The sequence below is a fragment of the Schistocerca cancellata genome, chromosome 10 (assembly GCF_023864275.1).
Source record: "Schistocerca cancellata isolate TAMUIC-IGC-003103 chromosome 10, iqSchCanc2.1, whole genome shotgun sequence".
NCBI classification, from domain to species: domain Eukaryota; kingdom Metazoa; phylum Arthropoda; class Insecta; order Orthoptera; family Acrididae; genus Schistocerca; species Schistocerca cancellata.
The window spans coordinates 204,638,939-204,655,690 of NC_064635.1; the positions used below are offsets into that span (position 1 = coordinate 204,638,939).

At 43.1% G+C, this 16,752-nt stretch overlaps 1 protein-coding gene across 5 annotated transcripts in view; it reads left to right on the plus strand.

Moving 5' to 3' along the window:
- The window catches only part of LOC126106623 (zinc finger protein 112-like), a 50,121-nt gene that overhangs the window by 18,331 nt on the left and 15,038 nt on the right, over positions 1–16,752 (plus strand). For 4 of the 5 annotated variants that reach the window (XM_049912976.1, XM_049912975.1, XM_049912977.1 and 1 more), the window contains exons 5-6: positions 9,317–9,457; positions 15,488–15,546. In XM_049912976.1, the coding sequence (XP_049768933.1) occupies positions 9,317–9,457; positions 15,488–15,546 (200 nt within the window). The remainder of the gene's footprint in view (positions 1–9,316; positions 9,458–15,487; positions 15,547–16,752) is intronic. The other variant, XM_049912979.1, reaches the window with a different exon arrangement.

The following is a 16,752-nucleotide window of genomic DNA, read 5'->3' on the forward strand; positions in this document are numbered from 1 at the left end:
CCAGAAAAACTTAGTTTATTTACAAAATGACACTTAAAAAGATACTGTATTTAATGTCACTGGCTTTCAGTTCGCTTCTGGCAGTAACAGTCAACTTCTTTCTTTTCCTTTGTTTCATTCATTTTATTCCTGATGACAGTTCTGTTTCTCAGAGGGTCAGAACATCAGTATAATCAGACGTATTTTGTTCTGCACACTCTAATAACAGATCAAAGTATTTCAGTGCCACAGTGTCCATAATAACGGCTACTTTGATCACCTCGTCTTCACTCTCCTCCTTTACCGAATGCCTTACGTTCACTCTGTACATGTCACTTAGCTGCTCACATTTTGCTTTGTACACATCATTATTTAACCATTCACAGATGTTTTTGTCCCCCAGTTATTTACAAATTTGTATTCTTTTTGTTTTATCTGTTCTGGCCTCAGTTACGCCTCCTCCTCTTCCCCCTTACACCCTTCTTTCCTTTGGGTTTACGCAGTAAGAGCATCTTTGAAATGTTTGTTTCTTCAATTCATTCCATATATTCCTTCCAGTTTTGTTTATGTTCTTCTGTTTTGACTTTTACTGTAAAATATTGACTTCTTGTCTAATGTCCAACTTTGTGCAACATTTGACGGCTCATAAAAATTTCATTCTAGCTGCCTAAACAAGGCTAGCATCTTTCCTTGCTAATTTGTATCTTGAACAAAATATACATTCTCTGTTTGATAGAATATTCTGACTTCAGTTTGTATTTTTTTATGTAAAAAGAAAGAAACAAAGATAGAAAGAAGTCAAACTGTGCCCAGGCAATGCACACGTTAGATAATCCACACGTGGATAACTGATAACTTGCAGCACATACAAAATTTTATCAGTCTTCTGATAGAACATTTGTAATTGGTGTCATTATTGCATAAACTTTCTTCACAGTAAAATTTAAATGTCTAGGATTTTTTAGGTTTTCTTTGTCACATTTTTGCTTTATCGATCTATATGATTTGATTTATTTGTTACACATGAGGTATCTTTTTAAGTGTCTATTGTGTTTGTTTGCTTGGAATTCATCTCAAAAGCTGAAGATGACTGTGTTGTGACTCGCCGGTCATTCAAAGCGCCGCCGCGCAATTAAGCGCGTCCTCTACATGCGGCGCTGTCTGCCAGCCATCCAGCAGCTGCGCCACCTAAGCGGCCAGCTGAGCAGCGGCCGGTAGACTGGGACTCAGTGTTCATTCAAATCCTAAAATGTACACATGTCTTGCTTGTCAACTTACTCTGTGACTTATATGTGTTATGTCGTACTGAAATATGTGTGTTAAACTTGACGTTATAACAATTGGCGACGAGGATGGGATTTTTCCTTTTCACGGTTGACCCACAGGGTTCTATGGCTACTGTCGAGCAACTATTGCAAAATCTCCTTGAACAGCAAACGCTTAACAGCGGCGATTCGCGATTTCGTCGCGGCGTCAAATGCGGGGCGTTTCTCGTCGTTGGCTATACCTCCTTTTCCTTCTTACGATGAGACGGCGGAAGACTGTTCTGATTATGAAAAAGTCTTCGACAGAACTTCTTGGCATTTCATGTCACGGACGAACAACCAAGTAAGTCTCTGTTCCTTTCCTGGATTTCACCTCAAATGTATCGGTTGTTGTCGCAGTTTGCTCCTTTGAAGGATCCTGCGTCTTTGTCCTTTGCTGAAATGTGCTCACTTCTGTCTGTCTATTTTCAAAAGCAATCACATGTGGTAGCCTCTCGTGTTGCCTTTTATCGTTGTCAAAAACAGCCACATCAATCCTATCGCGCTTGGGCTGCTGAACTTCACGGCCTCAGTTGAAAGTGTCAATTTGTTACTGACATTCACAAAGAATCCTATGCCGATTCCATGGTACGGGATGCTATTATCCGGTCGGTGCCCAACAAAGAAGTTCGGCAACGTGCCTTTCAGTTGGCAAATCTGACTCTAGATGAAGTTCTCTCCATTGCACAGTCTTTTGAAATTTCTCGCGCCGCTGGGGCGCAAATAGAGGCGTGGGGTGATGTCGGGAAAATACAACCTCTGTGCGCTGTTGACGACGCGTGCGGTGTGTCCCCACCAGCCGACGTGGCCGCAGTGTGCTCCCACGCGCAGCCTCGGCCTAACCATAAACAGCCCGCAAAGAAACTGCAGCAAAACCCCCGGCAACTTCCTTCATGCCTGCGGTGTTTTACGAAACATTCAAGCGAGGATTGTCCCCAACGTTGGGCTGTGTGTCACAATTGCAAAAAGAAAGGTCATGTGTCTTCCATTTGCAAATCCGACCGCATACATGATGTTCATGAACATGACGCTGATTCTGATTTTGTGTTGTCTGTCAATTGCAATTCTTCCCTTTCAGGGAAGTTATTCCTCACTGTCCAAATCCTTGGTCAAGATGTTCGCATGCAGGTGGATACCGGTTCTGCTGCCACTATAATTAATTCTCAGACGTATCTTCAGTTGGGTTCTCCACTCCTGTCACCTGTCACTCGGCAATTACGGACGTACAATAAACAGAAGATTTCTCTCTTGGGACAGTTTAATGCTGAGGTATCTTACAAATCCGTCATTCACACTGTTCCCATATTTGTGGTCGACCAGAGTGACGCAGAGAATCTTTTTGGTTTCGATGCCTTTCGTGTTTTTGGGTTCTCCATAGATGACTCTGTCAATATCGTCTCTGATGCTATTCCTTATGCCCAATTGGATTCCTTGTCGACGACATTTTTGTCCCTTTTTTCTCCTGGGTTAGGCCGTGCAAACGACTTTGAAGCTCATATCACGCTCAAACCCACTGCTCGGCCTAAGTTTTTTCAGGCTCGGCCCATTCCTGTGGCCCTTCATGATCGGGTAAAACAGGAGCTGGACCGTCTCACTACTTCAGGGGTCTTGCTTCCTGTCACTTCCAGTGAGTGGTCCTCTCCTGTCGTTGTTGTTACTAAGCCAAATGGTGATATTCGTCTCTGTGGCGATTTCAAAGCCACTGTAAATGCTCGATGCCTCATCGACGACCGAGCGAGGTGGCGCAGTGGTTAGCACACTGGACTCGCATTCGGGAGGACGACGGTTCAGTCCCGTCTCCGGCCATCCTGATTTAGGTTTTCCGTGATTTCCCTAAATCGTTTCAGGCAAATGCCGGGATGGTTCCTTTGAAAGGGCACGGCCGATTTCCTTCCCAATCCTTCCCTAACCCGAGCTTGCGCTCCGTCTCTAATGACCTCGTTGTCGACGGGACGTTAAACACTAACCACCACCACCACCTCATCGACACTTACCCTATGCCCTGTCCTGAAGAACTGTTCACTAAACTTGCTGGAGGCCAGTATTTTTCTAAAACTGACTTGTCAGAAGCTTATCATCAACTTCCTCTCAACGCTGCTTCCCGGCAGTTCCTGGTCCTTAACACACCTTTCGGCCTCTATCAATACCAACGCTTGCCATTCGGGGTTGCTAGCACCCCTGCTCTCTTTCAGCGATTCTTGGAACAATTATTGCTCCCTGTCCCTGGGTGTATCAATTACATGGACGACATTGTTGTCACTGGCTCCACCACTGAAGAACATCTTCAAAATCTCCGCACACTTTTTCATGTCTTACAGACTGCCGGTCTTAAGTGTAATCTTCAGAAATCACAAATTTTTCAGGCATCTATCACGTACTTGGGGTTTCAACTCTCTCGGGATGGTATTCGTCTGCTTCAGCAAACTGTCGCTGCGTTCGATGCCCTTCCTTGCCCTACATCTGTTAAGGAACTGCAGGCCTTCTTGGGGAAAATACCATACTATCACAAGTTTTTACCGTCTGCGGCTTCGGTGGCTCAGCCGTTGCATCGCCTGTTGCATGAAAACGTGCCTTTTCACTGGTCCGCGTCATGCGATGCGGCTTTCCAAAAATTGAAGACTATGCTGAAACAGGCCCCGTGCCTGGCTACTTATCGATCTGGCCAACATCTTGTTCTTGCCACAGATGCCTCTCGATACAGGGTTGGTGCAGTCCTTGCGCACCGTTTTTCTGACGGTTCGGAACAACCCATTGCTTATGCCTCCAAAACGCTCACGGATGCCCAACAAAAGTATTCTCAAATTGAAAAAGAAGCTTTGGCCATTATTTATGCTCTTCATAAGTGTGGTGTTTTTCGCTATGGCTCAAAATTTCATCTTGTTACAGATCACAAACCACTTGTTTCCTTGTTTCATCCATCAACGTCACTTCCCGACAAGGCTGCACACCGCCTCCAGCATTGGGCTCTTTACTTGTCTCATTTCAATTATGAGATTCATTTCCGGCCAATGGCTCAACATGCAAATGCTGATGCTCTGTCTCGCCTTCCCATGGGTCCTGATCTGGCATTCAATAGGGACGAACTTTTGTGTTTCCACCTGGATGTTGCCGAGCAGCGGATTGTGGACGGGTTCCCCATCACTGGGGACAGGTTGGCTGCTGCTACGGGTTCTGACACTACCCTCTCCCGCGTTTTATGCTGTATTCAGCAGGGTTGGCAAGATCGCCTGTCCGCTAAGACTTCTGATCCGTTGCGGAACTACTACACTTTGCGCTACCACCTCACGGCTAGGGATGGTGTTATCCTCTTTTCCACTGACAATGCTTCGCCACGTGTTGTGGTACCTGTGTCTTTGCGTGCTTCGGTCTTGTGCCTCCTTCACCAAGGGCTTTGGGGTGTGTCTCGCACAAAATCTCTGGCGTGCCGTCATGTGTACTGGCCTGGCATCGACTCTGAAATTGCACACATGGTCGCTGCCTGCGGCCCTTGTGCGTCACAGGCCGCTGCCCCGAAGCCATCTTTGTCACCGTGGCCTTCGCCTGAGATGCCCTGGGAGCGCATTCATGCTGTTTCTTTGCGGGACCCTTTTTAGGTACTTATTGGCTCCTCGTAATTGACGCCTACTCTAACTTTCCTTTCATTGTCCGTTGCACGTCGCCTACCACCGCAGCAACCACCAGTGCTCTCGCCCGCATTTTTTCTTTGGAAGGCCTCCCCTGTACTCTTGTTACTGATAATGGTCCGCAATTTGCCTCTTCCGAATTTGCGGATTTTTGTGCTCGTCACAGCGTTATGCATGTCACGGCCCCGCCGTTCCATCCACAATCAAACGGTGAGGCTGAACGACTGGTCCGCACATTTAAGGCTCAGATGCGGAAACTTCTGACTTCTTCTGCTGCTGATGATGATGCGCTTCTCCAGTTTCTGGCTTCTTACCGTTTCACCCCGATGGGCAACCACAGCCTGGCTGACCTCTTACATGGCCGACAGCCCCGCACGCTACTTCATCTTCTGCGGCCTTCCACCTCATGGCCGCAGGTGCCTTCACTTGGCCGGTTCACCGCCGACGACCTTGTCTGGGTACGGGGATATGGCAGGTGGCCAAAATGGAGTCCGGGCCGCATCTTACGACACTGTGGCCGGTGCCTGTATGAAATCCAGACGGACACGGGTGCTGCAGTGCGTCATTCGGACCAGCTTCGGCCTCGTGTGCCAGCAACACCTGTTCCGAATGCCGCTACACCACCTTTGGCTCTACCTGATGCTCGGGATCTTGGTATCTCTCAATATTCACAACGCAGCCTTCTCACCGTCATTGCGATGCCAGCACAAGAACGGACACCACCAGGAGACGTGCCCATGCAGGAACCGGATGACCATCCTCTGTCAGAGCCAATCTACTCACCTCCTCCTCCAACAGATGCCGACACATCGCCCATGTCTCGTGTTATATCAACTGGACTTGCCACAATGGGCAGATGGGTGCATGGGGCCCCAGCAGATTCGACCCCTACGTCTCCTGTCATCTCAACCCGTTATCATCGGGGACACTTCCGTCCGTATGGGAAGCCTCCTCCTCGAGACTTTACGGCGAGTCAAACAACACCTATGGATGTTAGCCATCTCCAGGACACCTCCATCAGGACCAGTGCAACAATTTCAAAGGGGGAAAAGTGTTGTGACTCGCCGATCATTCAAAGCGCCGCCGCGCAATTACATGCGTCCTCTACGTGCGGCGATGTCTGCCAGCCATGCAACAGCTGCGCCACCTAAGCGGCCAGCTGAGCAGCGGCCGCTAGACTGGGACTCAGTGTTCATTTGAATGCTAACGTGTACACATGTCTTGCTTGTCAACTTACTCTGTGACTTACACTCCTGGAAATGGAAAAAAGAACACATTGACACCGGTGTGTCAGACCCACCATACTTGCTCCGGACACTGCGAGAGGGCTGTACAAGCAATGATCACACGCACGGCACAGCGGACACACCAGGAACCGCGGTGTTGGCCGTCGAATGGCGCTAGCTGCGCAGCATTTGTGCACTGCCGCCGTCAGTGTCAGCCAGTTTGCCGTGGCATACAGAGCTCCATCGCAGTCTTTAACACTGGTAGCATGCCGCGACAGCGTGGACATGAACCGTTTGTGCAGTTGACGGACTTTGAGAGAGGGCGTATAGTGGGCATGCGGGAGGCCGGGTGGACGTACCGCCGAATTGCTCAACACGTGGGGTGTGAGGTCTCCACAGTACATCGATGTAGTCGCCAGTGGTCGGCGGAAGGTGCACGTGCCCGTCGACCTAGGACCGGACCGCAGCGACGCACGGATGCACGCCAAGACCGTAGGATCCTACGCAGTGCCATAGGGGACCGCACCGCCACTTCCCAGCAAATTAGGGACACTGTTGCTCCTGGGGTATCGGCGAGGACCATACGCAACCATCTCCATGAAGCTGGGCTACGGTCCCGCACACCGTTAGGCCGTCTTCCGCTCACGCCCCAACATCGTGCAGCCCGCCTCCAGTGGTGTCGCGACAGGCGTGAATGGAGGGACGAATGGAGACGTGTCGTCTTCAGCGATGAGAGTCGCTTCTGCCTTGATGCCAATGATGGTCGTATGCGTGTTTGGCGCCGTGCAGGTGAGCGCCACAATCAGGACTGCATACGACCGAGGCACACAGGGCCAACACCCGGCATCATGGTGTGGGGAGCGATCTCCTACACTGGCCGTACACCACTGGTGATCGTCGAGGGGACACTGAATAGTGCACGGTACATCCAAACCGTCATCGAACCCCTCGTTCTACCATTCCTAGACCGGCAAGGGAACTTGCTGTTCCAACAGGACAATGCACGTCCGCATGTATCCTGTGCCACCCAACGTGCTCTAGAAGGTGTAAGTCGACTACCCTGGCCAGCAAGATCTCCGGATCTGTCCCCCATTGAGCATGTTTGGGACTGGATGAAGCGTCGTCTCACGCGGTCTGCACGTCCAGCACGAACGCTGGTCCAACTGAGGCGCCAGGTGGAAATGGCATGGCAAGCCGTTCCACAGGACTACATCCAGCATCTCTACGATCGTCTCCATGGGAGAATAGCAGCCTGCATTGCTGCGAAATTTGGATATACACTGTACTAGTGCCGACATTGTGCATGCTCTGTTGCCTGTGTCTATGTGCCTGTGGTTCTGTCAGTGTGATCATGTGATGTATCTGACTCCAGGAATGTGTCAATAAAGTTTCCCCTTCCTGGGACAATGAATTCACGGTGTTCTTATTTCAATTTCCAGGAGTGTATATTTCAGAACGACACAACACATATATGTGTTAAACTTGACGTTATAACAGACTGATAGAGTGATGTTACATTATTATGACTCTCTGTATGATTTGATATTAAGGAGTCATTCCACACTACAGTCCTCAAAATATTCTCTTTAAATAATAAACATGAACAGAAACATGTCAGGCAGCAACACAATTACACTGAAGCATTTTTATAGTGTTGACAAACATGAAACAGCATCAGTCCCAATATGTGCATGCTTGCCACTTTATTGAGGATCAGAGCACCACAAAATAAATAAAGTCAGAGCATACTGGTTACAGAAACAGGGGTGCTGTGACTTGTTTTAACTGAATCACATGACACTGGCTAACGACAAAGGAGCTAACACACAGTACGTTTCCCTAAAACTTTGCCATGATAGATCTGTAGTAAAGTTACTCTGCTCTATGTCTTGTTTGATTTCCTTTGTCAGTTACAGTTAGTGTTGTAATAAATAGTGATAGGAATTTTCGATAAAAATGTTGACACAGCTGATATTTTAATTACAATCAGTGTTCATTTATTTTAACAAGCAGTATGAAATGACAACCATCTTGCAGTTTTATTGTTCATTACTCTTAAAAAAGAAAGAAAGAAAGAAAAATAAGCCAATAATCACACTGAGGCTAACATAGATATAAGAGTGGCAATGTCAACCCTGAGTGTTCATATTTACATTACCTAACTGAAACTTACTGCCTAGCAGCAACTCACAGTAAATTTTTGTAACTGTATGTGTAACAACAACTCACTTAATCACAACTGACTAACCGAGACTGTGACTACCTGCTCATGACTGTGACTGATTGACTACCAGAGGCTGTGACTGACTGGTAGGCACTGCTCATCACCTTGTCCACTGTGTTCCTTTTTAGACATGTGTAAATTTTCTACAAATTGTTTACATATATAGCAATTAAATTTTCAGTAATAATGTAGAAGACAGGAATTATCAACACTACCTACATACAGTCACAAATTTAGTAGTTTTGTGTAATTATTGGCTAGGTGTTCTTTAAATGGCTTTGATACTTTATTCTACATTTGTGGGTGGGGTCTTAGGTCTTCAAATTTCTCCTATATTCTCTACTAATGCCCATCAAGATTATTCCAGAAAAAAAAATTGTATTTGAAATATTTCGCATACTAACATATTTTTTCATTAGACAAAAAATCAAGGTTCTAAGAAAGTAATTCTTTATTTTTGGTCTAATAATATTGGCAAACTACAAAATTCTGGAGGAGGATAGAGTCTGCTTTACAATGTGAAGGAAATTAGGGATTCAGAATCAGGTATGTAAATCCTGAAATATGCACTTCTTAGTAGGCTCAAAATTTTGTCAACATGTTTTACTGAATCTTAAATTTTGCATATTTCCTTAAATAAAATATTTTCTAAAGAATATTTGCATTTTGATAGATAGTTAACAATTGATTGAAAACTCTTTTAAAAAATAAGGATCTCAAACGTACATCTTGTAGAAGAAATTTGGCACTTTGGAAGAAGAGGAAAAAAATAGAATTTTTGTGAGGAGTGATATCAGAGCAAGTGGAATTGTTCCATATGGAACAAAGTTAGTGTAGCTAGTGTAAGACAGAAACAGTTGAGGGTTATGTCTTGATTTTGCTCTCACCATCACTGTAAATGTTTAATGTGTTGTTTAGAGATAATTCAGAAATAAACATTGTACGATTTCCAAATTCTAGGAACTGGAGCTTGTTCCTGTAAAAGAGGAAGTAAATCCAGAAACACCAATTCCTTTTAGAGAAATTGAATCTGATATATCTGAAGATGATGCACTGCTGGAGAAAAGTGTTGATGGCTATATGGTTGTCAATACAAAGGAGGTAAGAGTCGAATTAATGCTAGTATGTGATATTAGTCGTATGATGCACTTCCAGAGAGTTTTTGTTGATATCTCAAAAATTACAAGTTCTTTGGTCCCTGTAAACACCAGGCGTAGTTCCGCTTTATCACTCAAACAAAATATATGCATATAGAATTTCAGTGCAGAATCCTGGCTGACTTCAGGACTTCCTAGTCAGCACTTCCAATATATCACTCAGAGCACAAAGAGGTTTTCACAGGTAATGTTAGCTCTGTGATACACTTGTATATGGTACCGAGCGAGGTGGCGCAGTGGTTAGCACACTGGACTCGCGTTCGGGAGGACGACGGTTCAATCCCGTCTCCGGCCATCCTGATTTAGGTTTTCCGTGATTTCCCTAAACCGCTTCAGGCAAATGTCGGGTTGGTTCCTTTGAAAGGGCACGGCCGATTTCCTTCCCCATCCTTCCCTAATCCGAGCTTGCGCTCCGTTTCTAATGACCTCGTTGTCGACGGGACGTTAAACACTAATGTCCACTTGTATATGGACAGATGACATTGGCAGAAAATTTTTGCAAGGTATATTAAGATCCCAAGATGAGCAGCATTTTGTGCAATGATTGCGAGCTGACACTCAGTGTTAACAAAATTAAATATATACTGTGTTGTTTGGGCACATATAATGAAATTATTAAAATGACTTACGTTTATATCTGTAGACATTACCACCCTCAGCGTATTAAAACTGAATAGCCTCTTGATGGCTGTGCGGGTAAGCATTAGTCTACAAATTTGAAAGTTTTATCGTCAGTCAGTCATAGGACCTGTTTTTCAAATCACTTGCCTTCCCCCACCTCATCCCCCCCTCCCCCCCTCCCACTTCCACCACCACCCCTTGTTTCTGGCAGTGCTGTGGGTCAGTGAAAAACACTAACTTACACAGGCGTTGGGATTCCACACTCAACTGTAGTTCCTCTGTAACAAGTTGTGTAAGTCAAATTGTCAGCCAGATAACTATTTGTTGATATGTGTGGTTTTCAACTTTATGTTGAGGAGGCCTATACATTTATCTTATTCTTATTAGAAGACACTAAAACAGAGATTTTATGCCTCATTGAAAGGATTGCTCTTAAATTTTCAATATAGATGCAGCTTTGTGTTAAGGAAGGAACACGTTTCTGACCCCTCATATCTCGATACAGTGTAATGACCTCAATTGGAAACAGTAAGAAATTGTTTTGCCACTGAAGACAGGAATATTGGTTCTTGTGTGCCGTGTACACTCTACTAAACATTGCAGCATTGTTGGTAGAACATGGATGTAGTTATGGCATCGATTGAATGTGTTACTTTTGTAGTTTGTACCTAGCCAAGTTTTCAAAACTTCATATGTAGCTGGAAACCAGTGGCATACTAAGAATAGATGCACATGATTGATGCAGTTCCACCAGAATGCCAGAAAATGTGCAACAGGTGAGAACAGCAGTTCAACAATCACCACAACATTCTACTCAGCGACATGCTGTTGCATTGGAGATTTCAGACTGCAGTTTGAGAAGGATTCTGCAAGGTGATTTGAAGTTCCATCGTTCCAAAATAATCATTACTCAAGAATTACGCCCAGCAGACTACGCCAACCATAAAAATCTGTGAGAGCAAATGCTTGCTCAGATTCCTCCGAATGTAGCTTTCTTCAGTAGTGATGAGGCACATTTTCATCTTAGTGGGTGTGTGAATAAGCAAAACTTTCGCTACTGGGCTGAAAATAATCCCCAAATTATTCATGAAAGACCGCAACATTCTCCTAAAGTGACAGTGTGGTGTGCCATATCACAATTGGCATGGTAGGTCCTTACTTTTTTGAGGAGGAAGGAGTGACCCTGACAGTGAATTCCACATGTTATGTTTCAATGTTGCAAAATTTTCTGCAACCCAGAATGGAGGAGATTGTTGAAGAACATGGACTGGGGGATGGAGCTACATACTGCTCACACAGCTCAAATTTCACTTGATGTTTTGAGAGAAATGTTTCCAAGACACCCCCTCTTTTTGAGGGGTGATTTCAGGTGACTTGTGCGTTCACCAGATTTGAGCATTTGTGACTATTTTTTTGGGGAAATTTGAAGGAAAAGGTTTTCAAAAGCTGTCCTCATACCCTACCAGAGTTAAAAGAGCGAATTATTGATGAAGTTAATGCCATACCCTGCAATATGTGTGCAAGAGCTGCTCGAAACTTCAGGGACTGTCTACAACAATGTATTGATGCTAATAGCCGCCATCTTGAGGACATTATTTTCGAAACTAAATGAATGTAAAATGATATATTGTACTAATTTAGAAAATAAAAACATTTTTTCCTCTATACATCCAGATTTACTTTTTATTGCTTGTACTGGAATTATGTATTGGGGTCTGCTCACCTTATGAGTTAAATTATTTTTGTTTTATTATCTAAAATAAATGATTTCTTTTGTTAAGATTCACAGTTTTGAAATGTATTATAATAAATAATAATGATTCATAATGTTTTTGTTTCATTTTGTTTTGGTTTTATTGACATTGCTTCAATTTACTGTGTTCGTCTGTTCCTATGAAAGACATTTTCGAGCCCTCAATCACCTCTGCTACTATCAACTTCAGTATCATATTGGTGCTACCTTTGTGAATCATGCTAACTACAGTCAATGGCTTCATCATCTTTGTTAGAACTGTCATCATCCCCATCTGAATTCTCTATTTCAGAATCAGAGTTCGTATTGGATCACTCACAAAGTTTGTCAGTTGTGACATTTTACCCAACCTGAACAAAGAAAAGATCTTTTGTACTTCACAGACTACTTGCCTACAAAACCAGACCCAACACAATAGCTAGATTAGTGAAGGTAGAAAAACTAAATAGGAGAAATTTAACCTGCATGATCAGGCACATGGTGTATTTTGTATGCCAAACGTGATGCACTCAACTCACTTTTAAACTTCTCATAGATGTGCTATTAGTATTCAAGAATGGACATAATTTATCAGCACTGTAGCTGAAGCATTAATGAAAGAACATCTGTTTGCCCAGATCCAACAAAGAATCTAAAATCACAAAAATTAAACTTAATTTGCATTTGGCATGCTTTATTTACCAGCTCACCCACCAGACGGATAAGTTATGAGCAATTAAACAGTGTATACACTTTTTGGACCACTCTGTATGTTGATTTTAAAAATTGAACAGCCTCTATATGACAGCAGTTTATAAATTTCTGGCTCCCTCCTCTTCTTGATTGGTGTTCCTGCCTGTGTGAATTCTAAAATTACCTCCAAAGGAAATGTAACAAATCCAGAACAGCTGTTGTGAATGACAGTGGCATTATATGCATGTGTCATCATGAGATTTGTGTGGATGCTTGATATTTTTTTAGCTTGAGATAATCTCTTTTATCCATTCATGAATAAACAGATGAGGAGAAATGTATTTTGCACAAAACTGCTGTGACTCACTCATACGGGCGAAAAACAAGCTCAAGAGCATATTCCAAGTACAGCTAACAGTAGTAAGCTTCAAAAAAAGTAGTTCATCATCTGAAAAGAAGGGGCATCCAACTAGAATGTTGTAAAATATGTTTGGGGAAGACAAAACAACGCATTGTCAGAGCAAGTAGGAAAGAAACAAGCCAGTGGTATCCTGACAGTAAGAGAATTGTCTGCCAGTCGGAATGATTCAAACAATTTCTCGCTTAGGTCAATCACTCATTGTTTTGGACAAGAACAGAAATAGATTTTTAATGAATAAGGAGTGAACATTAATCACTTTTTAAGTTTGAATAAATCAGAACAGCAGAAGAGGTGAGGATGCTATGGCTGTATGGAAGCAAATGAGAACTCCAGAAGTCTGGAAGAAAGAAATAACTGTGGCTATTTCCAAGAAGGGAAGTTGAAAGATTGTAGAGAGCTGTAGGATCATTACCCTTATGTTCCACTGTACAAGAACCCACGAGAACATGCTAGAGAGATGAATCTAGAGAACAGTGGAAGAGCAGCTGAGACAATAACAGTAGAAAGATACACAGTAGGCTCCATATTTGCAGTTAGGTAGCTGCAGGAACATCACTACGAGTATGGGAGAGATCTTCTGGGGCCTTGCTGGATTTAGGTAATGTCTATGAAATTGTACCCAAAAGCAAAGATGGTAAAGCACTGAGAAGGAAAGAAGCAGATTCTGCTGAGGATAGAAGAATTTTACCAGGGAATCATAAGTTTTGTGAGTGTGGGAAGCTATGGAACAGGATGGTTGGCATAGAGAAGCAGCCTGAAACAAGGAAGTGCACTATCTGTCACTTTTCATGGTGGTGAGGAAAAAAGTGGTTGGAGAAACTGGAGACAAGGTGACAACAGTGTTATTTACTCATGGTTTCACAGTACGTGGAACAATGAGGAGGAAGTAGAGAAGCAACTAGATGTTTGGGAAAGAGTTATACAATAATATTACCTAAAATTTAATAGAAAGAAATGTGAGCTTGTGATCACAACAAGAAAAAGGGTAAACCTCTAGTGAACATGACACTGTGTGGGGAACAGCTGAAAATGGCAGAAAGTTTCAAGTACCTGGAGAGGATAATGTTTGAAAATGAAAGAATTTGCCAAGAGATAAGTGAATGAGTGATGCAAGTTGATAGCTTCATGACAAGAGTAGGAGGGATTGTATGTAAGTGTTGTGGCGTAACAAGACAGCCACGCCACTCGGAAGTAGCCGAAATGCACGCGTTACACACGCCGGCTGGCGTGAGGTCTGAAACAGGATACGTAATGAATGCTATAAAGAAAAGTACGTAGCTTCTGTAATACTTAACTTTAATCCATCATTTGTATACAGCATTCTTGATGATACAAGTGAGACTCTCTCTAGATATGGTTAATGGCACCTTGCTAGATCGTAGCCATGGACTTAGCTCAAGGCTATTCTAACTATCTCTTGGCAAATGAGACAAAGGCTTCGTCAGTGTAGTCGCTAGCAACGTCGTCGTACAATGGGGGCGAGTCCTAGTACGTCTCTCTAGACCTGCCGTGTGGTGGCTCGGTCTGCAATTACTGACAGTGGCGACACGCGGGTCCGACATGTACTAATGGACCGCGGCCGATTTAAAGCTACCACCTAGCAAGTGTGGTGTCTGGCGGTGACACCACAGTAAGAAGGTGAAATACCACATGTATTATGCACTAAAAAAACAAGCCAAAAAGAGTTGTGCATGATAGAAATCTGGATCATGAAAGGAAGGGTGAAAAGTAATGTTCAAGCAAGTGCAATGAAGCACAAAATTGTTGAGACTTTAGTGCAGTCTGTTGATGCATAGCCTGTTGGTCTTCATCTCGGGACCTTCAGCTTGAATTTGTTTAATTTTTCTAACATTTTGCAAGTACAAGTGGCGGGCATGGTCACTCTGTCCACCACCAGCAATTGAAAGCAAATCTCTGACAATGCCAGCAGCTTGTGCTGGCAAAACTTTGGAAAAATCTGTAAACAAATGTCAGCTGATGGTCCTGAGATGATAATCAACAGGCATTGTGTCAAGTGTTATGAAGCATTCAAGGGAAAAAATGGAAAACATGAGAAATGAGATGATTCAGGAGGTAACACATAAGAACTCTTAACAAAAGAATATTGAGGAAAAAAGATTAAAATGGTACGGGCATGTGAAAAGAAGATCCACAAGAGGGCTGAAGAGCAGGAGACCAAGGAAAAAGAAAAGGGGCAAGTGGCCAAAAAGAGGAGAAGAAAGCATCTGATAGAGAGGAGAAGACAGGACCAGAGTGACTAAGAGGTAGTGGGTAGGCTGGAAAAGGCAGAGAGGCTCGTGTTCTAAACAGACCTTGACAGCAGTGGGAAACTGTACAAGATGATGGTACTTTAAGGTACACCATATAAAAACATGTGACTAATATTTGTTACAATAGTTAAAAATGGCTGGTGTTTAGACCTGCAAAGTTTTGAAGTAGCTGTGCTTCAAAGATTTATGGCTTCTCTGGGGTATGCATGCTCACTTTTATCTCTCTAATTGTTGCAGGGTGGCGAGACGTGCCCATCAGTTAATGGTCCCAGAGTCTTAAATGGTGATTCTGACAGGTATTCTCTTAATTCTTATTTTACTAGATAAAACTAGTAAGGAACAGATAATTGGGGCCAGACTAGCTGTCTGCTTAGTGACAAAAAACAACAAAGAATATAACCACATTACTAGGAAATTCTGGATCCTGCTACCCAGTGGCTTTGGTAAACTTTGAACACTCAGAAGTAACTGCAGTGAAAGTTTTTACATCACTATGCTTCTGTTTTCAAACAAATTTAGATCACAAATTATGATGCAGGACTCAATTCAGACAAGGTGAAATCATTAGAACACTCAAAAATAATCCTTCACCCTAATATTTCATGAGAAATCAAATAGGTAATGATTTAGAGCCATAATGGATATTCTTGCAGAGAAAAATCATTGTGAGTGGGGTGGTGGTGAATTATTTGCAGATCACAATCACCGAATTCGAATTGCAATTCTTTCCATATGTTTCATTCTTTGTCAGGAGAATGAAAGGTGTCACAAAATTTGTGTAGTGTTACTTTAAAAAAACATATTTTTATTGTCAACAAAGAATTTTTATGACTTGTTTCATCTTGACTATATGCATTTCATGTTTTCTGTCACAGAATGCATGAACATTTTTTACCATATGTGACAGATAAAAAGTGAGTAAGAGAAAGGAGAAGAAGCAGGTATACCAGCAATAACTGCATAACACTGACAATCAAAACGTGTTGTTAAAGTTGGTAGGCTTGTACACTCATCCCCATTTTTCAATGTTCACTATAAAATTTATTTTATTAAAAATAACAATATGTAATGTTCATGACACCTTTTATTCTTATGCAGACTTAGGCATGTTACTTCAGAGAAACACAGCAATGGCCTTGTAACAAAATTCTTTTTACATATGTCTCAGCTTTGGATGACAGATAACGTCATGACATGTTTTGAGGCATTAGCAATTCATCAACAGATGATATGAACACATTACACTGTAACTCTCTAAATGAACAGGCACAAGAAGCACTCATAAATTAACCACCAACTATCTACTAAATATAGAGGGGCAGCAGCCTTTTCAGTAGTTGCAAGGGCAAGAGTCTGGATGATTGACTGATCTGGCCTTGTAAGAATAACCAAAACGGCCTTGCTGTGCTGGTACTGCGAACGACTAAAAGCAAGGGGAAACTACGGCCATAATTTTTCCCGAGGGTATGCAGCTTTACTGTATGATTAAATGATGATGGCAT